The sequence below is a fragment of the Hakea prostrata genome, chromosome 5 (assembly GCF_041222555.1).
Source record: "Hakea prostrata isolate BN-2017 chromosome 5, UWA_Hpros_2, whole genome shotgun sequence".
NCBI classification, from domain to species: Eukaryota; Viridiplantae; Streptophyta; class Magnoliopsida; order Proteales; family Proteaceae; genus Hakea; species Hakea prostrata.
In genome coordinates, this window is record NC_142604.1 from 13,415,977 (window position 1) to 13,440,796 (window position 24,820).

General features: G+C 36.9%; 3 protein-coding genes across 3 annotated transcripts; all 3 read right to left on the bottom strand.

The window, feature by feature from the left end:
• Nucleotides 1-716: 716 nt before the first annotated feature.
• Nucleotides 717-1,571, bottom strand: LOC149015276 (GDSL esterase/lipase At3g43550-like). The gene is given in 3 exon segments (XM_089156511.1): nt 717-830; nt 1,230-1,312; nt 1,315-1,571. Coding segments are annotated over 3 exon segments (234 nt in total). The 5' UTR covers nt 1,352-1,571.
• A 7,607-nt stretch (nt 1,572-9,178) lies between these two features.
• LOC149015277 (GDSL esterase/lipase At3g14820-like) lies at nt 9,179-11,185 on the bottom strand. The gene is made up of 5 exons (XM_089155063.1): nt 10,608-11,185; nt 10,402-10,532; nt 10,050-10,283; nt 9,620-9,875; nt 9,179-9,509 (listed from the first exon to the last, which is right to left on the bottom strand). Exons 1-5 carry the CDS (start codon nt 10,909-10,911, stop codon nt 9,319-9,321), a joined length of 1,116 nt encoding a protein of 371 aa, XP_089011189.1. The 5' UTR covers nt 10,912-11,185; the 3' UTR covers nt 9,179-9,318.
• A 4,932-nt stretch (nt 11,186-16,117) lies between these two features.
• Nucleotides 16,118-21,880, bottom strand: LOC149015278 (uncharacterized). Its single transcript, XM_089156513.1, is given in 11 exon segments — nt 16,118-16,308; nt 16,426-16,681; nt 16,855-17,088; nt 17,205-17,335; nt 17,410-17,503; nt 17,505-17,733; nt 19,529-19,712; nt 19,838-20,093; nt 20,206-20,439; nt 20,811-20,941; nt 21,580-21,880. Coding segments are annotated over 11 exon segments (2,241 nt in total).
• Between the last annotated feature and the right edge of the window lie 2,940 nt (nt 21,881-24,820).

The window sequence follows — 24,820 nt, forward strand, 5'->3', positions numbered from 1 at the left end:
GTAGATCCAAACATAAATAGGCACTCTTTAGGCACTACTTCTTACTTGAATTGGATGTCTTGTAGGTAGTGATTCTTGAGTTACATATCTCCCCAAGTAGAATGACCTTTTTAAGGGGCATTTGGATTGAAAAGTATCCAAGCTAGTGATTATAATGATCCAATCAATGGCATTCTTTGTTGTATGCTAACAACTGATGCTAATTTATATACTGTGGCATAGACGGTTGCCTTATTGATTATACTGTGCTCGTAGAATGAGGGTGTTGTCAACCTGCTGGATTCATTATTCATTTTCGATTGATCAGTGTTTACTGGACTGCCTCATGTCCTCAACCTGATTATGTTAAACATGTCAACGATATAATTTGAAAACACAAAATGGAGGATGGAGGATAGAAAATTGGGACTTGGATATCTTTGAGTTAAGGGGTGACCATTTTTTTCTGAGATGCTTGGTGAAATAGAGATTATGAAATGGCGGAGCATCAGGGATGTTCTTCAGAAGATGCTGTTCTGGTAGTTGAGGATTGGAGCAAGGATGACCTTGTAAGCTCTCTCTGTGGGAAGGAAACTGTCCCAGAATATGTACTTGGAGTTATTTGTACATATAATTGGATTTCTGTCACATAGTACTGTTGATGCTTCTATTTTTCCAGTGCCACAGCATCCTTTATTTGCCTCATCAAATCCTGTGAAAAACACTTATCAGCTGATTCATTTTAGACTCTCTGGTATAATGTTCTTGCTTCTCTCCTCACCAATCCCACTCTTCACCTTCTCTATGTACTCTTCAAATAGCTTTAACTGCTGCCATAAATTCATGGCTGTCTGATCATAAACAGAATTAAAAAACAGAATCAGAGTATATGAAGGGATGCATTTGCATGCCTTGAGTATTCATAACTATGTACAGTGACTGTGAGCTTTGTTCCTCTATATTGGATGTGAGAGGATCATAACCTCTTGCACCTGAGGCTAAGTTTATGCCAATGAGGAGGTCGGTCAGGTTGAGAGTGGGGTCTAAATATGCTGGCAGCTGCTCCTTAATCCCTAATCCATCAGCTGGAAATTAGTTCTTAGATTGTTAAAATGCTCCAGTGATATGGAAACTGAACATGGATGAGATGGAAAGAAAACCTATGAAGTCAGAGGGGACCTTTCCATTGCTAAACCTAACAGTTGGGATTCCTCCCTATTAGGCGTGATAAGGATAAGGATGATTTCTCATTCTTTCCCTAATTCTCCCATAAAATCTTTGCCATAGGGAACGAAATTGCACTTAGTCAGTGAGGGTAAATAGTTGTTCCCGTATCTATGATTGAATCTCCAGAGACTACTACTGCGGGCATTGTTTAATGGGCAGTGCTGCAATGGTTTTCTGAATTACCTGAGAGGTGAAACAGACCAGCAATGGTAGCAGAAGAGCATTGTGCAATGGTCTTCTGCATTGTGTTTGCTCTTTTGCAGTCAGGATGATTGAAGTACCAGAAGCTTCATGAGTTGTGAAGATTGCAGCATTTGGCAGGATATATGTATATCTGTATGATGATAGTTTATGAGATTCTAGGATCTATATCACATAGATCTTTTGATTCTCATAATTAAGGGCTTCTCAAATGATTGCAGATTTCACTCTCAAACCATTTCTTTCATAGAAGTTTCATGGGAGACAACAGAGCTGTTGGAGAGTAAATACTCGTCAACCAACGATGTAACTGCACATAACCGGCATACTTTACTCACACCAACCCCAATTTATAACCCAACACCTTATCTCTCTTTCATGTGGCATCCTCCCATGGTCCTAATATTTGTGTGACCTAGTGTTAAAGGTGAGGGATTTCACATGTTTGTCGCACAACCATGCCAATTTGGAGTCCTCGAAAACAAATTTTCTTCATTGAGCAACAGCTAAAGCTACCCACTGAAAGAAGCTTTTTTTTCTTCTGTATTTTTGGAGATACTCGTTGAACTGTATAAATGCAGATCACCAAGATTTGAATCTCCAAATTCAAATGCTGGCCTACAAGCTTCAAATATGATTACAGCTTCCTGTTTTTGATGGTCCTCTTCTTTTAACTTTCGTCTGGTTCCAGCAGGAAAAGCTGAGCCAACATTTGAATATGAACTGCACAAGCCCTCGGTCCATAAGAACAGCAAAGGTACTTCTTGGTTGAGAGTTAAGGTAAGACTGACGAGGCTAAGAGGTAAGTGAATAGTGACTTTCCCTAATTGCCCTTTCTTATTTAGCATATCATGTGGGCTGCATGGATTCTTGGCTAACTGTATGATTGCTAGCCCACCATCTGGGCTGGGCCTAAAAATTATATCATTTCAAGTGTCCATGACTTGTGATGTAATTGTTCAGCCCATAACCCGAATAATGGGCCTTTGATCTTTTGAGTGGATGGGCTTCTTATGGCCCAATTACCTGTTTCAATATACCGACCCAATTCACTCAACCGGACCAAAGTTCAGGGTTTGGCCGCCCCCACCGTGCGACGTGGTTCCTCCACTCTCAGTGTTGACTGCAAGTCCCCTCTGTCGTCTCCGCCGCCCTCCAAGGCGATTTCGCCGGGATCCGACGTCCTCTTCTTCCTCCTCTATAAAGTGATCTTCTCCTTCATTTATCCCTTGACTGTTGCATATAAAATCAGCCTTCAACTTCTTGTCTGGCACAATGCTGTGCCTTCTTTAACCTGTGATCGATTCCTTGTACCTCTGCTTGGATCTTGTTGGCCAGATTTGCAGTAGAAACTTTTTGTAACTTCTCACCATTTGCAAGGTCTAGAGGAGTAATCAAATCCTCAGAATTTACCCCGAATCCTGCTACCAACTCTTCTTGCTCTATGACTTGTTCTGGTTGTAGCAGTTCATTGCTTTTCGTGACTGTTTGCTCCTCACAAAAGTCATGTCTAGTCGGGATCATCTCCCGTCTTTGTGCTCCCCGACGGCTTTCCAACCACAAAAACATAGTGAGCATTCAAAAATTTCAATTAGTCTGTTTTGTATTCCATTTCACTATTTATAATATTCTTTTCCTCAACCCTAATTCATTAATTAGAGCTTCATTTAAACTCAACTAAGTGAGTAAAAGTAATATTAGAGTCCTGCTCAAACTTAACTAAAAAGAGGAGTAATAATTTAGAAATATGTAACCGCTTTGTTGCCATGTTGGGCTCAAAGTGTAGTGGGTCCCACTTACTACGATTAACATCTCCCACTCGCCACAGAGTGGCAGAGATATCCAAATGTTTTCATCAATTCTAATCCTTTCAATGTGAAAATGAAACGTGCGATCTAAGAGATGTATCTAGGGCAGAAGTGCTATAACAAGTCTCCATCTGACCAACATAGCACATCATTCGGAACTATCTCAATATACCTTAAACAATTCAACTATATCTAGTTCCACACTCTCAATCCCTCATAGTGAGTAGTGTGAACTAATCTCATATGATGTACTCATGACTTTGTCAAGATAACAAGTCGCCCGAGCAATGAGTCACATCACTGTAGGGTATAGAATGAAAAGTTTTTCCAAAGCACTCATGCCATTTGGATTATCTCCAACTGCTTTCCTAGTCTTGTTCTACGAGACCGTATCATCCCTGATCCTAAGGAACAAGCTAAAGTAGCATCATTGGGTGTCCTCTTCATGGCATAGTCTAAGGTAAAGGGTACAAGTAGGATCATCTGAATGTGATCCTGATGGCTCACACAGTGACAAAGCAGGGATCCATTTTGTCACTCTCATTGTTGGTCGACACATGCGACCAATCATGCATGCTATGCCGTAACTCCCACTGAAATGGGCAATGTCACAAAAGAAAAAAAACACCATACAAATCTTGGTTTAGTTGCTACCTAAAGCGTCTAACTTGATTATTTTACAACTAGTTGTCTAACAACCAATTGTAAGAGATTCACATTTGGCTTCAACTCAGGTAACATGGAAATGTGGTGTCTCCATGTTTGACCAAAGAGGTCTCATCTTAGTCCTTATTAAGGTGCCTCTCATTGGTTTGAAAGCCCCCTAAAGCCTTACAAAACCATAAGCTCTTCTTGCTCATTATTCTCAAGCGCTAAGGCAAATCACCTGTGTGAGTGGGTCAATTCTATACATGGTGACATCTTGAATAAATGTGTTCACACAATATCACTCTAAATATGTTCAATATAAGTGTCCAATTAAGAAGATACTTATCTAATCCTCTTCAATCCCAAGTTCTTATATATTAACAGGAAAAATATCTCTAGCAATGAGCTTCATCAAGAGGTTTAGCTAACTCATTGTCATTGGAGATATAAATTAGGACTATTTTATATTTGTGCAACCATATCGTAAATGTAGTGATATCAAACATGTTTGGTTGTCCTATAGAATTTTGGGATGTCATGTTAGCATTGCTATGCTTCCTTAATGCATGAATATAGCATCGCTCAAGCGACCATCTATTAAGTAAAATGGCATCATAAAGTGTTGCTAATTAGCAAAATACTCTGACTCAACCAAAGATAGGCTGATGTGGGTCCATTTCTTACCACATCAAGCAACAACCTTATCTATCAAAAGTAAATCCTAATGTGGACTTACACCATTTCTTTTACTGGAAAAAATACTTTAACCTCTCAGTCTCAAATGTGAACCATTGAAGGCAAGCCTAAGGTCTATAGCCCTATCAAGATGTCAAAGGATTCTCTTTATTGCTCATAAATGATCTAGTCCTAGAATGCTCTGTGATGAATAAACATCCCAATTGCACAACTTATACCTGTACGTGTGCATATCATCATGTGCATCAGATTGCATATTGCATTGGGCACCTTGGACATGTGGTTTCTGTCTCTTTTTATTAATCTTAGAACATTGGTCTAGGCTCAAAACACATGCCTTGTCCATTGGAGTGCCTATGGGTTTTAAGTTGCTCATATAGAATCACTTAAGGGATTTTTCTTATTAAGTCTGGTAAGACCTACCATACCAAGGAATTTTCTAATGCATTCCCTCACCAACTCAAAGCACAACACAAAGTTGGCCCCACCCATGTCCTTCATCTCAATAAAACATCGAACAACCACTTATAAGTGGCGACAAAAAATCCCCAACATATAGGATATCGTCAACATAATTGGATAAAAAAATATTCTTTTACTTAATAGAGGTGATAGAATGATTAAACTTCATGTATCACCATCTAGACAATTGCTTAAGTTCAAAGAATGAATGGATGAGACAACATGCTTTGTGCTCTTATTCGTTGATCACAAAACTCATTAGTTGAGCCATAAAGGACTCATCGTCTAGTTCTCCATTAGGGAAAAAATTATGAATGTCCAACTAGCGGTAGATTTCCAAATCTAATTTTGTGACGAGCATGAGCTCAAAATGAGATTATTCTCTTAATAAGTGAGAATGTCTTTCATCATTGTAGCCTATACCACTGTCTATCCCCTCTCTTTAGTCATATTCTTATGCTACTAGGCATGCACTAGAAGATTGATCTTATCTTCCATAGATGCTTATCCCATTTCTTTATCTTAAAAGGAGCGCTTCACATAATTAAGCAAGCTCTTTTCATCTCATGAAACACGACTAATAGCATTTTTTTCAACCTCAAAATGACGAAATATGAATATATTCTCATGTGTTTTTACACGCAAAAGGATCTTGAGTATTTGGTTGTATGCCCCCCTTGGTAGCTCATTCCCACTAAATTGATGATCAATTTCATCTTCTCTAGCAATTACATGATGGGTTATAATTCCCCACCCTCACCTAGAACAAATGAGATACTTTCATCAATATTTTTCTCATAAGTTCAAGATCTATACTAGCGTTTTTTGTGTTAGGAAATCAATCTCAAGAAAAATGAACATCGTAAGATTTTGTTTGTGATGACACATTATAATGGTAGCTAGATGCAGTCACAAAAGAGCCCCCCAAGAAGATATTGAGAAGTTGACTTGTGCCATTACCATCCTAAACGTATCTAGAAGCGAAAATTTTCTCCATTCCCTACTACATTATTATTATTTGTTATAGGGAAGAAATAATTTTCAAATTTCCTTCTCATTAATTGTTTGCAATGTCCACAGGGATATACTCAAGGGTTTGAGATACCTTGTTCATTGAGTATAGATAGAATCATACGATGTCATATGTCATAGTTGGTCTCATCTAATTTACAACATCTTTTAAGGTTAGCTACTTCATATAGGTTGGTCATCATTACATTCAACAATGTGCAATAGGACATTTAGTACACATTTAGATCTTGGTTAAGAAACCTTAATTAAAATTAATAGTTTTCAGACCCATAGAGTGAGACCAACAACTCATTAAGTTCATAATCAAATCTCACATGAGTGAATTGAAAACATATAATTTCAATTGGTTTTGAACAAAAAGAGGAATTTAATATTCCATAATCATAGGATTGCGCCATACATAGAATGTGCATAGGTCCTACAAAATGAGCCCACAATTTTAGTATTTGAAATGATATATCGAGTTTGTACAAGATTGTGATGAGTAGTGTAGTGACAACCCTTTACATGGATTAAAAAAACAAATTTACAACCATTTAATTATATCACATAAAATCATACTATAATACTACTAGGGTGTACAACACTTCGCATCACTTTCAAATACAAACTCTAACCTTCATACATAAGAATGTGTCATTTTACAAGTACCAAATAAAATCTGTTAAAAAAAAATAAAAATAAATATTTATGGTCTATTTGAAAGAGATTGATATGCATTCAACAGATAAAGCGAAATCAGAGGTCTAAATTGCCTCGGAAGGGTGCAATTGTCTCTAAAAAAAAATACACACTATAGCAAAAAATTTATGCATCAAATCATGAATGGCAATTGATTTAAATAAAAGAAAAAAATGTTCCAAACAAATTATAAGCATATAGATTGATTCGATGAGAGTCAATTTTCCTTTTATCTTTTAGTATTTAGACCCCTTTTTTTTTCTTTCTAATAATAATAAAAAATTCATATTAATCGTTAGATCCAATCTACAAAAACAAATATGAACCTCTTAATATTTTTTTCTTAATTTTTTTTTTTGTAATTCAAATTCATAGCACAAACATCTGAGTTATAAAGCTTGGATAACCAAGAAGTGGACCTTGGCCAATGAACTCTGCTCGGCACAGAGACAACCATCCTAGCCAGGCAGTCAACATAGCAGGTAGTCATCCTGGTAAGTTTGACGCCATTCCAAATGACGCGCGGAGAAAACAATCGAAATGGCGTCCCCTTGTAAAAAAAACAAACACACAATTTAAGATTTTTTTCTTCTTAATTTGATGTTATATTTTCTTTTTTTTGTCAATCACTTTTTGCTGACATCAGCAAACAAAAAAGACTTTACTATAAAACTAATGTTAAGCATATGGACATCATCACATATGAGAGGAGACATATAGAACATCACATCACTCTTTCCTAATAAAATATTTGAAATTAGTATTTCTGCCATTGTTACTTCTAAGTCCTTTCTCCTCTTTTATTTATTTATTTTATTTAGAAATTAATCTACAACAAGGCAAGGGAGAATGTGACAAGAACCACTTATTAGAGATGTACACATTTAATTCTCTTTTGATTTTTAATTTTTTTAAAAGGAAACCACTAGAAGTCATTGATAACAACTCAACCGACTATCGATTAAAATCATTCCTCTTTTTTATTTTATTATTATATTTAATAAAGAAAATACTAAGAAACGAAATTAGAGGAGCATGTGAATACTCTATTTGTTCAGAAGATCTTAATTTAAATAAATTCAGGATTTCGATTCAAGCCAGTTGCTGATTGAATTGATTAATCAATTACTTTGAAGATTCATATGTGAGATTCATACAAAAAATTAACACATTAGTGGCCAGCAACATTAGGATGCCAACGATGTCTTAGGCAGCAATTTTGCTCCCAATAGTCAATGAATGAAAAACAAATTCACACCCACAAATTTCATAATAAATTAACCAACACCTACATAACAAGCCAGCTATTTGCTGGCGACCTAATCATAACCTGACTCAGATACTAATGTTAAATAATTTCTTCAAAGATGGGTTTAAGATCATTTACCTTTGAGATCTTGAATGCAATGGATCTAGACACAGAAGATGCCTCTTTGAGTTCGAAAGATCATAACGGATTTGTTATGGTTTGAATATGATTTTTGAGTTCAAGTTTTTTAAATTTGAAATTAAGTTTCTTGTATAACAGCCATATTTTTTCAAGTTTATTTATAAATATACACATAAGGCTTACCCATCAAGGTAAGCAACATATTTATCAAAATTAGAGTTTTTTTTTTCCATTGTTTTAGAGTTCTTGTTCCTTTACGTTTCCGTTTCACTGATCTATTTCGTATTCCATCTCACTATTTATAATATTTTCTCCCTCAACCCTAATTCCTTAATTAGAGTTTCATTTAGACTCAACTAAGTGAGGGAAAGTAATATTAGAGTCCTGCTCACACTGAACCAAATAGAGGAATAATAACCTAGGAATACGTAACGACTTTGTTGCCATTGCACCTTGGGCGCAAAGTGTAGTGGGTTGGGTCTCACCCACTACGATTAACAGTGAAAAAATTAGAAACCCGACTTTCTTTTTTTCATTTATTAAAATGATTTGGAACCTTTGTTCCTAAAATCTGTGGAGATTTCTTCTCCAGGAGGGCTAGAAAGCTTTTTTATAAGTTGTTTGTGATGATTTAGGGGTTATTTGGGTTTTGGATGTTCAATCGAATCGAAAAAGGGAATCGATTCATGCTGTAAATCTCTCTCTCTCTCTCTCTCTCTCTCATGTCGGCAGGGGACAATGGTGGATGATTTCCTACAAGGGGTTGGTAGTGGCAGGAACCATAGGCGATGTTTAGGTAGAAGATGAGTGAAGGGAGACACCTAAGGGTTGGGTATGGGAAGGTAATTTAGTCATAACACTTCCCTATGGATAGAATGATCATCTTAATTTCAAATTAAATGAAAAATTAACCGTGGATAACGATTAAATTTAGGTTTGGTTGAAAGCAGACAACCAGTAATTTTTCCCACTTACAAGAGTTTCACCCCACATAAATGGGCGACAAGTAAAAAACTCTTCACATTATTCATATTATTGTGTTAAACATGTCAACAACATAATTTGAAAACCCAAAATGGAGGATAGAAAATTGGGACTTGGGTAACATTAAGGGGTGTCCATTTTTTTCCGAGATACTTGATAAAATAGAGATTATGAAACGGCATAGCAAGGAACACCTGTTCCGGATGTGCTTCAGAAGATGTTGTTCAGGTAGTTGAGGATTGGAGCAAGGATGACCTTGTAAGCTCTCTCTGTGGGATGGTAACTGTCCCAGAATATGTACTTGGACGTATTTGTACATGTATTTGGATTTCCATTGCACAGTACTATTCCTACTTCTATATTTCCAGTGCCACAGCATCCTTTATTTGCCTCTTCAAATCCTGTGAAGAATAATTGTCAGCTGTTCTTACTAAGCATCCATGGACCATGGTTAGTTCAGCAAGCTTAAAAATCCAAAATAATTAAGTATTGAATCTATGATGGTGATTACCGTATGTGTGAGGATTTCGGATGAGATCAAGCACAGGATTGTAGATATCAATGTAGAGCATTGTGGAGTTTGGAAGCTTATTATTTAGCAAATTCAGTTGGGAGGAAAGCTTAGAGTTGAAGAGAATGGCTGCGTTGTTGTACTTTTCCACACACAATCTAGCTCTCCCACCTGCTAATGTTCTCTGGGATGGCACACATCCAATTGGTGGCATGCTGATACCAATTACCTTTCGTGCTCCTAATCTGTACAGTTCCTGCAAGATGAAGCTGTGTATGAAACAACCCAAGCTTTGGAGGAAAATTTATTTTCCTCTACATCGTATTACTTTGTTATTCTAAAGCTTCTACTTAGGTTTCAAGGTGTAGTTTTAAATTCTAATAGTGGTAGTAGTACTAGTAATATATATAGGAACGAAGAAGAGGGTTACCTGAATGAAACTAGAAGCAAATTGGACTAAGAGATCAGTGTAAGAGGCAATGTCATAGTGCAGTTTCCTGACATTAGTAGGGTAGTAAGTAGTTGCAATGTCGTTGCTCCCTGTACACACCACATATAGACTCTCTGAAATAATGTTCTTGCTTTTCTCCTCACCAATCCCACTCTTCACCTTCTCTATGTACTCTTCAAATTGCTTTAACTGCTGCGATAAGTTCATGGCTGTCTGATTATTTCATAAACAGAAGAAACAAGCAGAATCAGAGCATATGAAGGAATGCATTTGCATGCCTGAAGTAGATCATAACTATCATAACTATGTACAGTAATTGTGAACTTTGTACCTCTATGTTAGATGTGAGAGGATCATAACCTGAACCACCTGAGGCAAAGCTTACGCCAGTGAGAAGGTCTTGCAGGTTGAGATTGGGGTCTAAATATGCTGGCAGAAGCTCCTTAATCCCCAATCCTTCAGCTGGAAAAAGAGGATTTAGTTCTTTAAATGCACCAATTATGGGGTAACAGAACATAGATGAGATGGAAAGAATACCTATGAAGTCTGAGGGGACCTTTCCATTGCTGAACCTACCAGTTGGGATTCCTCCTATAAAATCTTTGCCATAGGGAGAGAAATTGCACTTAGCCAGTGAAGGGAAATAGTTGTTGTTACCAGTATCTACAATTGAGTCTCCAAAGACTAGTATGGCAGGCACGGTTGAATGGGCAGCTGTTGCAATGGTTTTTTGAATGATCTGAGATGTGAAACATACAAGCAGTGATAGAAGCAGAGCCAAAGAGGGAGAAGATTCACATGAAATAACAGTAGTAGCCAGGTTCAGAATGGGTGGCTGCATTTTCTTTCTTGGTGTCAAGACTAGTGAATTGGGCCCTTTTTAGTAGGATGGCAAGGGCAGGCCTTGGCGTAGCGGTTGGTCGATCACAGTTGTAGTATGAGGTCAAGGCATTAAAAAAAAGCCTCTCAGCAATCAATGTAAGACTGCGTAGGAAGATTGCGCCCTCGGCCTCTGCTTGTGGGAACCGCCTTCAACACTGTGGTCACCCTCTTGTATTCAGGTTGGTTGAAGTGCAAAAGCTTCATGAATTGTGAAGATAGCAGCATTTGGCAGGATATATTTATATCTGTATGATAATAAGAGCAAGAGATTCTAGGATCTCTTGAGTCTCTCAATAAAGGGCTTCTCAAATAACACGTTTCATTCGCAAACCATTTTTTTAATAGAAGTTTATGGGAGACAATAGATCTGTTGGAGATCAAATACCCTTCTCAATATTTTCAATGCTGTTTATACAAAAATGGAGGATTTGATTTTTTAAATTAGAGGATTGATGCATGTGATGATGATATTATACAAAAATAATGCGCAACATTTATAACAAATGGTCGAGATCTCGGCTGTCTATTTTTGAAAATTATATTTATATATTTAAAAAAAACATATAGTCATAGTCAAAATCAAAATCTTGATCGAGATCTTGATCTTGACTGTTTTTAATCCAGCTTAAACTTATAGAGTGACATTGACAGCAGAATGCATTTAATTCTTGAGAGAAATTGAAAGTTGAGCCATTAATGCCAGCAGGAACCGATATCAATTAATGAATGTGTTACACGGAAAGTGAAGATTCCTTGAAGATACAGATCGTATGGAGAAGTTTAATTAAAGAAAGTGGTGGAGAACCTTTATTTTTTTTAATACATAGTAGTTCACAACTAATTAAGAAAGAACTCTGAATTCTTCAATTGCCCTTGAAGTGATAAATCATTAATGGTGTCCACGTATATTAATTAGATGATTAAGTGTAATGCTCCAGAGAGTTTATTTTAAGAGAAAAGAATTTTTCTTCCCTCTCTTGGGAATAAAAGAATGGAGAAGTGAAAGAGTAATTGGTAGAGATTCCTATCACTTCATATCTATGGAACTCAATTATTAAATGGGGAGATAGGCATCAACAGTTATAATGGAGACGAGGGCGTAAAGAAGACAAGCTTGAAGAACGTGTTTTACCGATGGGGAATTTTTTTTTTTGATAAAATGGTGTTACTGATGAAAGTCTCTCTTGCACATTAATGCACATAACCATCATGTGAAGAAATTTTAGCTGTTGGATCGAAATCTCAATCGAGATTTCGGATCTGACGGTTCAAAATTCCGTTTGAAAGTCATATTGAAGTAATTTCGTTGCAAATTGTCAATGCAGGATTGGTATGGTGGTAAGATCCATACTTCTCAGTGGAGAGGTCAAGAACTCTCGAATTCCTCGAGAGATGTAATCAAGGTGTGCAGCCAAGCTAACGTGTGAATCTCGGACCAAATAAAAAAAAAAAAAAAAAATGTTGCAAACCTTTTTTACATTCTTCTCATGCATTGTATGTTGGCTGTGAAAACAAGGTTTTCTCATTAAGGGCAACAATAAGGGGGGGGGGGGGGGGGAGGGCCCCCCCCTTTTTTTTTGGTTTTTTTTTTTTTTATTTTTTTTAATTTTTTTTTTTTTCCCCCTTTAAAATCCGGCGGTTGTTCGCCCATGGGGGGGGGGGTTTTTTTTCGGGGTCCCCCCCGGGGGGGGGTGTTCCGGGCCGTTTCCGGCCTATGATAGCTGTCCCATGATAGGTATTTGCAATCATCTGAGCACGTCTGAGGCACCAAGTTGTTGCGGAGTATTGAAACCTCCAGTTTTCCAATGCCACAATATCCATTGCTGAACCTACTAGTTGAGATTTTGGTGAACACATTTATGTGTAAAATCTTAGGGCATAAAATATGCCTTTTACATACTTAGAGTGGAGTTACTTTATATGTTGTTTTTGCATATTTTAAATTTTTTTAGAATTTGAGCAAATATTTAGAGTTTTTGGTATAAAACATGCAATTTTACACATCAAGATGTCCATTCAATTCTCAAGTATGAAAAGGGCCTGATTTGGAGCATGATGGGCTAAGTATGCGATTTTGGACAAACTCCATAATATCTTAGAAATAAAGAAGCCAATTTTGATATACGGCTAGGATTTTTATTTTATTTTACTTTATTATAATCGAAAAATATGTGAGCCACAAGTAATCAAAGATTAAGATTTTCTACGACATTTTATTTTATTAGATTTCATTTATTTTCCTAATTATTTTTCTCTCTCCACACTTTCTATTTTTTTTACTTTATTATTTTCTTAATAAATCATTTTTTGTTAATAAAATATATGTATATTCTTTTTCTCTTTCCTCTCCACTTTCTTCTCCCCGTTTAAACTCAAAATTTACATATATTTTTCTTTTTTTCCCCCACTTATTCTCTCTTTCTTTCTCTGGTCTATCAATTTCAAATTTGGATCATTATAAATCTAATTCGAGTTGGTTGAGATTTGAATCGATTGTTCAGGTGTTTTTTTTTTTTTGTCATTCGAGATTTGAGGATGCAAGTAAGTAACATTCGTTAGTAATATTCTCCCCCCCCCCTCCATTCCCTCTTTTGTCTATTCCTTCCATATTCTTAACTTATGATTTACTTTTTAATATTTATTTATTATTTTCTTATCATTACATATGTAATATCCCATCCCCAATTTAAATGGTTAGTTTATGTTTGAAAATTTTTTTTATGAGGTTCATCAGGGCCAGCTTGCGCGCACCACGATTACATCTTCAAATTTCTTATCCTCCCCGTAGGAGGTAGAGCCTTTAACCGCTTTAATAACCCATCATTGACCACTCTCCTGTTCCCACTGAGAGATTAAATTCTAAAGGGACATATCTCCCTTATATCAACCCGTTAGCTACACGATATCGTGCGCTTACGGTTACTTTTATTTTACAAACATATTGCTTTTATAAAATCTTTGCCATAGGGAGGAAAATTGCACTTAACTAGCAAGGGTAAATAGTTGTTACTGGTATCTATGATTGAATCTCCAAAGACTAGTATTGCAGGCACTATTGAATTGGCAGGTGCTGCAATGGTTTCTTGAATGATCGGGGAGGTGAAACAGACATGCAATGATAGAAGAAGAGCCATACAAGGAGAAGATTCACAAGAAGAAACAGAAGTAGCCAGGTTTAGAGTGGCTGGCCCCATTTTCTTTCCTGGTGCCAGACTAATTAATTGAGCCCTTTGTAGTCAGGACGGTGAGGGCAGGCACCAAGCCTTGGTGCCATGTTTGTGCATCACAATTGTAGGCTGACGTTAAGGTATCGAAACAACCTCTCAACAAAAATTACTGGGATAGGACCACAAAGGAAAATTATTCCCTGAGCTCTACTTGTGTGAAAGCCTGCTGCATCGTGTGAAGATTGCAGCGTTTGGCAGGATATATGTATATCTGCATGGTGATAGTTTATGAGATTTTGGGGTCTATACAACATAGATCTTTGAGTTTTTTTTTATAGGTTGCACACTTTAGTGTGGCTCAAACTCTAGGTACCATATTTTAGTGACCTAAATTTCAAATTGCACACTCCCAAAATAACAAGTTTTACACTCTTAACATTCGATCATTCCATTCAAAGTGCAAACTTTCGACGAAATTCGTTGATTAGCCCCTTGGCGAACCGGCCGCGGTATCTCCCCTATAACATCGTCCGAATTCGCCCTTTACTCCTTTGTTTTATTATATATATATATATATAGGGACCGGGACGTTAATGAGCTGGAAATGATGGATTGTATTTTATAAGGATTTGATCTGACAATTCATTCTTTTATCTCATATGTATATTAATATATGATATCGGTACAGTATTAACTTTGAATGCCCCAAATTTCAATTCTAAATTTACGAGTTCAAGCTTCGGTAGTTTACAAAAAGTTTTACATTTTGGTATTAAATCGGTGCGAAAAAATGGTTTAAACACGATATCTAGTGCGGTACAATTTTGGTACAAACAAACCCATGCTATTTGTGTTATTAGTTCATTAAGATCTTAATGAAATTGTGATCAAACAATCGATAGAATCTAATATTAACAATAACAAATCAAGTAAATCTAATTAACAGAGACAAAACAAGTAAATCTAAGAAGAGAAGTGAAGGACGAAACGAAAAACTGAAACAAGAAATTAGGGATAGGGTAAAGGTAAAGTGTCATAATTGTAAATTATATTTATATTCCTTAATTTGGTACGGTTTCGGTACATACCGAAGATATGAGTACCTGAAACCGGAATCCTACCAAAGAAATTCAGTTTCTGAATTTTAAACGGTGCAATACGGTACTGATTTAGACCGCACGGTTCAGTATGGTTAGATAGTTTCCGTACGCAATTAACACCTTAACCCTCATTAGAAACCCTTTCACTATTAAAAACCCTTTCACTATTTTATCTTCTCTCTCCGTCAAATAAACCTGGGTATGCAGGTTCTTGTTGATTCTGAAGATTAAGGCCATCTCGTTCAATACTTTTACATGTTCTAGTTTCCTGAGTGGGGTCTTGCATGAAGACAAATATCTTGATGATAATCATATTGTCATGAATATTTAAAGCATCTGGTTTTTCCCTGGTAGCTCAGTAGATTCAAAATTAAATAGGCACTCTTTAAGCGCTTCTTGTTACTTTAGATTGGACTTCATGTAGGTAGTGATGCTTGAATGACATATCTCTACAAGTAGAATGACCTTTTTTTAAGGGACATTTGGATTGAAAATTATCCAAGCTAGTGATTATAATGATTCAATCAATGACATTCTCTGTTGTATAATGATCCAATGAATGAAGTTCTTTGTAACAACTGATACAACTTTGTACAATGTTGCATAGAAGGCTAACTCATTGGTGATAATGTGCTTGTAGAATGATGGTGTTGTCAACCTGCTGGATTCATATGATTAATTTTTGATTGATTGGTGTTTACCAGACCACCTCATGTCCTCAAACCTGATTGTGTTAAACATGTCAACAATATAATTTGAAAACAAAAAAATGGAAGATAGAAAATTGGGACTTGGATATCTTTGAGTTAAGGGTCAACCCTTGTTTTCGGAGATGGTTGATAAAATAGAGATTATGAAACGGCATATATAACAAGGAACACCTGTTCCGGGATGTGCTTCAGAAGATGTTGTTCAGGTAGTTGAGGATTGGAGCAAGGATGACCTTGTAAGCTCTCTCTGTGGGATGGTAACTGTCCCAGAATACGTACTTGGAGGTATTTGTACATGTAAATGGATTTCCATTGCACAGTACTATTGATGCTTCTATTTTTCCAGTGCCACAGCATCCTTTATTTGCCTGTTCAAATCCTGTGAAGAACACTTGTCAGCTGTTCTTACTAAGCATCCATGGCTAGTTCAGCAAGGATAAAAATCCAAAATAATTAAACATTGAATCTATGATGGTGATCCATTGGTGGTGATTACCGTATGTGTGAGGATTTCGGATGATATCAAGCACAGGATTGTAGATATCAATGTAGAGCAAATTGAATTTTTGAAGCTTATTATTTAGCAAATTCAGTTGGGAGGAAAGCTTGGAGTTGAAGAGAATGGCTGCTTTGTTGTACTTTTCCACACACAATCTAGCTTTCCCCCCTGCTAATGTTCTCTGGGCTGGCGCACATCCCATTGGTGGCATGCTGAGAACAATTACCTTTCGTGCTCCTAATCTGTACAGTTCCTGCAAGATGAAGCTGTGTATAAAACAACCCAAGCTTTGGAGGAAATTTATTTTCCTTTACATTGTGTTACTTTGTAATTCTAAAGCTTCTACTTGGGTTTCAGGTTGTAGTTTTAAATTTCCAATAGTGGTAGTAGTAGTACTAGTAATATATATAGGAAGAAGAGTGTTACCTGAATGAAACTAGAAGCAAATTGGACTAAGAGATCAGTGTAAGAGGCAATGTCGTAGTGCAGTTTCCTGAAAGGAGTAAGGTAGTAAGTAGTTCCAATGTCATTGCTCCCTGTACACACCACATATAGACTCTCTGATATAATGTTCTTGCTTTCCTCCTCACCAATCCCACTCTTCACCTTCTCTATGTACTTTTCAAATAGCTTTAATTGCTGCCATAAGTCCATGGCTGTCTGATTATTTCATAAACAGAAGAAACGAACAGAATCAGAGTAAATGAAGGAACGCATTTTTATGCCTGAAATAGATCACAACAGTTGTATATGTACAGTAACTGTGAGCTTTGTACCTCTATGTTGGATGTGAGAGGATCATAACCTCCACCACCTGAGGCAAAGTTTACGCCAGTGAGAAGGTCTTGCAGGGTGAGAGTGGGGTCTAAATATGCTGGTAGAAGCTCCTTAATCCCCAATCCTTCAGCTGCAAATTAGTTCTTGGATCTTTAAGTGCACCAATTGTATGGAAACTGAACATGGATGAGATGGAAAGAATACCTATGATGTCTGAGGGGACCTTTCCATTGCTGAACCTACCAGTTGGGATTCCTCCCATAAAATCTTTGCCATAGGGAGGGAAATTGCCCTTAAGCCACTGTGGGGAAATAGTTGTTGTTACCAGTATCCACGATTGAATCTCCAAAGACTAGTATGGCTGGCACTGTTGAATGGGCAGGTGTTGCGATGGTTTTTTGAATGATCTGAGAGGTGAAACAGACAAGCAGTGATAGAAGAAGAGCCAAAATGGGAGAAGATTCACATGAAGATACAGAAGTAGCCAGCTTCAGAGTGGGTGGCTGCATTTTCATTCTTGGTGCCAGACTAATTAATTGGGTCCTTTGTAGTCAGGATGGTAGGGGCAGGCCTTGGCGTAGTGGTTGGTCGACCACAGTTGTAGTTTGAGGTCAATGTATTGAAAAAACCTCTCAGCAAAAATTGCTACGGGAAGACTCTGTAAGAAGATTGCTCCCTCGGCCTCTGCTTGTGGGAATGCCTTCAGCACCGTGGTCACCCTCTTGTAGTCAGGGTGGTTGAACTAAGAATCTTCATGAATTGTGAAGATTGCAGCATTTGGCTGATGTATCTGAATGATGATAGTTTAGGAGATTCTAGGATCCATATAGCATAGGTCTCTTGAGTCTCTCAATGAAGAGCTTCTCAAATGATTGAGATTCCATTCTCAAACCATTTCCTTTATAGAAGTTTCATGGGAGACAATAGATCTGTTGGAGAGTAAATACTCTTCAACCAAAGATAGAACTGCACATGATCTTTCATATTTTCTGTGCAGTTGACAGTGATGAGGTTACTTGACCACATATTTAACAGAGATGGGTAATGGCCTGTGTGTAGGTTGCTCCAGTGGTGATTTAGCACATAGTCACTACCCTTGAATGAACTTAAACTTTTTAAATTAGAGGAGTTATCCTTGTCGATGAGCTGATGCAGGGACAAAACAGAGGAGGAAAATGCAGCAGGGTTGTTTCAGAATACTGTCCAGAAACTCTGAATGCATTTAGTTTTTGGAAAACTTGAAAGTTGAGCTATTAATGCTGCAAGAACCAGTATCAAATATTGAATGTTTTTTTTTTTTTTTGATAGTTCAAAACCTTTATAAAAGTTAGGAAATGCAATTACAGCATGCGTACATGTTGCAGTTTATGACTGCCAAGGTAGTTATCCAGTAAAAATTTTTTGGAGGGTTGGGGATTTAAACATGACAATATGGGTTTTAATACAATCAATTAATGAATGTGACACTAAGAAAGAGGAGTTACCTTGAAGATACAGGTCAGGTCCAGAAGATCAAAGATACAGTGGAGATCCTTTGTTTCTTTGTTTCATAGTAGTTGTAGCAAGTAACGAATAATTCTGAATTCTTCAACTGCTCTTGTAAGTGATACATCATTTATGGTGTGCAGGTATAGTAAGTAGATAATTATGTGCAATGTTGGAGAGAGTTTATCTTAAGAGAATAGAATTTCCCCCCCCCCCTCTCTTGGGAACAAAAGAACAGTGGAAGAGTACTGGGTAGAGATTCATCTCACATCAAAACTAAGGAACTCTTGGAAGAGCATTATTAAATGGGGGAGCTATGCTTGCTCAGTTGTATTAGAGAAGGGAGAGGGGGTGTAAACAACACAAACCTGAAGCACGCGTTTTACTTGGAAACAAAAATTTGATAAAATGGTCTTATTGATGAAATCTCTGAAGACTCCACCCGCTATCCTACTCGCAAACCCTTTTACCTTGCTCTCATGCATTGTGGGTTTGCTCGAAAACTAGAATTTTCATGTTATGGGTGAACTAGAAAATTTTGCAGAATGAGTTTATCAAACATCCATTTCCAAGCAAAGAACAATATCTCAACAAAAAAACATATAAAAATGATTTTACGTAAGAACTGAAGTCAGAGAATGGATACATTACTGACTACTGAGTGCATAGTAGCACTTGTGTTACCAAGTCTTCCAGATTAGCTTAACAAGCACAATGAAATCAAACTGATACAAAGAGAATCGAATCTCAGATGGAATTACAAATTGGGGTTTGGGGGGAAATAGAATCAAGCATGTTCTCTAAAGGTCTTAATTTAGACATTAAAACTTAGAAGAACTGCTTGATATGCTCCTTAAAGATGCCGGTGGACAGTAAGCTGTAGGTTCTCTCAGAGGGGTGATAGCTGTCCCAGAATAGGTATTTGTAGTCATCTGAGCACGTCTGAGGGACCAAGTTGTTGCAGAGTATTGAAACCTCCAGTTTTCCAGTGCCACAACATCCATTATTCACTTCTTCAAAACCTAACACAAGCAACAAAACCAAACAAGATCAATTGGTCCATTCAATATGGTAAATTGAATGGAAAATGGAAAATGGAAAATGTGTTCTTTTCTTTATAAATTAGTATGGATGGATTAATGATTACCATAGGCATGAGGGTTTTGGATGATATCTAGTAAGGGTGTGTAGATATCAATGAACGCAAGTTTTAATTGTGGAAGCTTTTGGTTGAAGGAGCTGATGAGTAAAGAGAGCTTAGTGTTGAAAAGACAAGCTGCATCATTGTATTTCTCTGCACACTTTCTCTCTTCTCCTCCTACAAGTGTTCTCTGGGCTGGAACACATCCAATTGGTGGGAGTCCTAATACAGAAATGTTTCTTGCCCCCAAACCATACAGATCCTGCCAGTTAGATTATCAACCAAAATGCATAAGACAGTGCAGGAAAGCCAAAATGTAGTATCACAGCAATGCCTTCAAAACTTTCTCTTGGTTTAGGGTTTATATATCTTACTTCAATAAATTTGGAAGCTGAAGTGAGCATCAAATCAGTATAAGCAGGGATATTGTAGTTTATATTCCTGAAAGGAGTAGAGAAATAAGTGGTGGCGATATCATCACTCCCTGTACAGATTACATAGAAGCTTTCTTCAATGATCCTCTTTGCTTTCTCTACTCCAACTAACACTTTTATCTTCTTTTTGTACTCCTTGAACAAGTTCAATTGATCCGACAGAGACAACACTGACTGGCAATGCATACAAGAAACATGTAAAAAAAGAAACCCAGTAATCAAAATGGAAAAAAGTCTACCCAAGAGTGTAGCAACAACTGATACATTTACAAGATGAGTGACATTATTACCCTACTTCCTTTGGTAGGTGGAAATCCAGAGTCTCAGAGAGTGAACCCATTGTCAAAGGTTTCTATACAATGAGAGTTTTGAAGCATTTTTCTTACGCAGTCTTACCTTAATAATTTTTATTGAAAAGTTTATTTCAATATATTGACCTCGGACTACAACTGATCGCTGCACCGAGGTCCACCCACCACCCTTATGCTTTTAGAGAAGAAAATTACAAAACCCTCAAGAAAAAAATAATAAGAATGGATTGATACCACCATTTTAGCAGTGAGTGGATCATAACCAGCACCACCGGAGGCAAAGCTTACACCTGTGAGGAGGTCTGGGGGCTTCAAGGTTGGATCCAGATATGGGGGCAAAAGCTCCTTAACTCCAAAATATTCAGCTGACACCAAAACCAAGCAGAATCAAATAAGCAACAAATTATTTCTCTTTCTCTATCTTTTTCAAATTGTAGAAGAAAAGCAAGCACAAGCAGTCAAGATAACCAATAAATAATTTTCCTTTCTCTTTCTTTTGGTAGAAACTTCTCTCTAACTCTCTCACAAATTATAAGATGAAAATCTGACCAAATATGTTCACTCTTATTCAGCCCATTGCATAAAATCATGCAGCCTATTTTCAACAATATCAAAATTTTTTTGACTATTTCAATCATTTTATATGATCGATTTTATTTCTTTGCTTCTAATATTTGGAATTTTCCCTCTCTCGGATTGATATATACAAATTTATCCAAACACCTAAAATTGCTGATTTGGTTTTGATATTTTGTAATACAAAATCGAACCAAACCAGACCAAACCCATGGACACCCTACTCTTGAATCTTCATTCTACAGATGATAGTGTTGTTCTTATCACTTTTTATGAGGCTTAAGAGAGTAATTAATGGGCTTTTACTTACCAAAATGAGAAAAATAAATGGGCCCATGATTAACCAACCCCCTCTCACAGACAGAAAAGCATGTTGGGATACCAAACATACTTGATTTTAATATGAACTTATTAAGTACGTACGTACCCAAGAAATCAGTAGGAACTCTTCCATTTGAAAATCTTCCAGTAGGAATTCCACCCTTGAAGTCACGGCCATAGGGAGGGAAGTTGCACTTCACCAGTGTGTGAAGATTATTATTGTTGCCGGGATCTATTATCGAATCTCCGAACGCAATCAACGCCGGGATTGTAACGTTATTAGGCAAGCCAATGTGTGCTTGGTTGATATCAAAGAGGAAACAGGAACCAACGATGAAGAAAAGGAGAACAACCATATTTGCAGAAGCAAAAGACACACCACCAGGCCTTAGAGTGGTTGAATGCATTGGTTTTCCCCAGAAACTGAGAAATCTTTCCAGACAAGTGAAGAGAAGTGCACTCCTTTGGCTACTTCTCCTTACTGTACTGGTGAGTGTAGAGAGAATGAAATCATGTACAGTTAGTTCTGCAGTGTCTGCCTTCTGCTATTTTGTAGTTATTACCATAAATATGGCTCTACAATTCTCATTACTCAATGAGATTTAGGTAAGGAATAGGATGTGAGGTGGTTGAGACACTAGAAAGGTAGCTTCTGTTTTTTTTCCTTTGCAGAGAAAAAAATATGAATGCTTATGGTCCAAACAAGGCTTTTTCTCTTCGACACTCATGACCCATAGAAAATGTGTGCATGATATGTCAATTCTTAGGAGAAGGTATTCATACACGGGAGATCCTCCCATCAATTCATCAAATACGCGGTGCAAGGGTATTTATGTCATTTTCTATTTGCATTTATGCCACATTGCCTATCTAAGATCACATACCTACGTAGCCGCATATAGAAAATTTGGAAAAAAAAATCATTTGTTGTGCACAGCAGTACACTTTTATCCCAAATAGAAGGCTGTGATTAAAGGCTTGATTTTGAATTAAAAAAAAAATCTCCAATACTCTTTTAATTTTTAAGTTTTCTCATTCACTTTGTTTGGTATAAAAGTGCACTGTTGTGCACAGAAGAGAGATGTGCACAATAGAAGATGTTTTTCGAGAAAATTTTGCTTAATTTTTAACTAGTTCAACCAATTAATATCCTAATAATGATATTTTCTGTAGCTGATGTAAGGTGCCAACTAAATGGTTGGTTCAGTACTTTTTGTTTGTTCTGGAACCAATCTGTAAGCAGAACAGATAACGAAATTTTGGCCTCGATTAATTGATTTGGTTCAGATTCTTGTTGGTTTGTAGTTATGCTACTGCTGTCATTGAGTGACTGAGTCCAGTCTTTCTGATAGGGGATGAGGGATATTACATATGCCATCAGCAAATATTGAATCTTACGACTTCTTCACTAAGAAGTGTTGATCTTACCAGTCAAGCAACTCTATGTTAGTGTCTTGTCATATATGAAATTAGATGCATATAAAGAAATCATTGGGAAAATTATGGATTTTTGAATATTTAATATTTATATAATTTTATGTAACAATATTATACAATAAAAATTTTAAAAATAAATAAATTGGAGTATTTCGTTATTAGTTAATATGATACGGATAAAGCTATCATTTCACATATACACTTAAATAATGTAGATAACAATAAAAATGCTCACATATTAACAAATTAAAGACATACCTAATACCAACGGGGTTGGTCTAAGTGGTAAGCAGCTTGGTTACCTTAAGCAAGGTTCCGGTATCAAATCCTTGTGGATGCAAAAAATTCCCGCTGGGAGACTCACCCACCACAGCCAGGTGTGTGATGCGGGTTGAACCACCGGTTTATAAAAACTGGGGTTGGCAAACCAAAAAAAAAAAAAAAGACATACCTAATGAAGAGTTCAAATCTTTTAGTTAAGGGATCAAATTTTAGCACCGACAAAGTAGATAAACCTCGTCTCTTAAAAAAAATGGAAAGATTTGAAGAAAACATATTCCTTTACTTTCATGGGTAAAATATCCCAAGTCCTAATGAAGAAAGCTCCCACCACTAGGAGTTTAGAGTGAAAGATGCCAAATCAGTTAAGGGCCTGTTTGGTTACATGAATCCAGATATTTTAAATCTTTGGATTCATTAATCTAAGAATTATACCCGTTTGGTTGTAAAACTCCTAGATTCATGATATCTAGAAATTTACCTTTTCAAAAAAAAAAAAAAATGGGTGGGTATATGTGGTAAAGTTTATTGTGTGGTTTGTGTTTATTCACTAAAGATATGTGAATGTTCATGGAGGATATGGTTTTGGAGGTGGGGATTTCAATGGGTAAGGGGTGAAATCCAGAGATTTCAAAAAATGTGAAATCCAGAGATTTTAAAAAAGCTATACATTTGCACATTCATTCAACAAAAAATCAACATTGATCAAACGGGATATTTCGAAATACTCCATTCTTAGACGGGTGGTGGGTAGTGGGTCAAGTTGCCATTGAATAAACATAATGGCAAAGAACTAAAGATGTTGATGATAAAGTCATTTAGAAAACAAGAAATTTTTCAGGGGGGCTATTTTAACATGCTAAGATGAGGGATAGAGAGTAAATCTGACCATGTAGATGTATTAAAAATGGAGATAGTCACAATTTTGGGGGGTAGGGCCTTTCCTAGTTTGATCCAAATGAGCATCCTTCAAGACTTATGTTTCGGACGATTCACTTTTCACCTCACAATTTCTCGATGTCGAATTCCCTCATAGGATTGTGCCATGTGGCATTTAAGTAATCCAAAGGTTACCAACAAACTAGAATTTAAATAACATTCAAATTTATGGGTAGGTTTAAATAAAATTCAAATTTAGTTTAAATTAGATAACCTTTTGATTACTTAAATGCCACGTGGCACAATCCTATGAGGTTACAGGGAATTGAAGGGAAAGGAATTACAGAGGATGTGGATCCCACAATGTTGCCAACCTCGAGCTACCAATTTGGTTTCCGGAATCACGCTATTTACTTAATTAGAGCTTTGGTTTGAAAGATCTTCTTGGTTTTTTGCCTGACTTCAAGGTCCCTGCAAGTAAAATCTTTCTTCGGATTGATAATGTCAACCAGGGACTCATAAGGCGAAAAATCACCTTCCCTCAATGGACAGAGCCCATGGAATTGTTTGGAAACCTTACCATCGCATCATCGCAGGGAGGCGATTTTGGGGGGGGGGGGGGGGGGGGGGGGGGGGGGGGGGGGGGGGGGGGGGGGAACGGATGGAAGAGACGATCATAGGGGGCCGAATCCATTTTAGGCACAGAATCAACTGAAATCATGTTTAGTAAACTGGTCAGTCCAGCGTGTTGG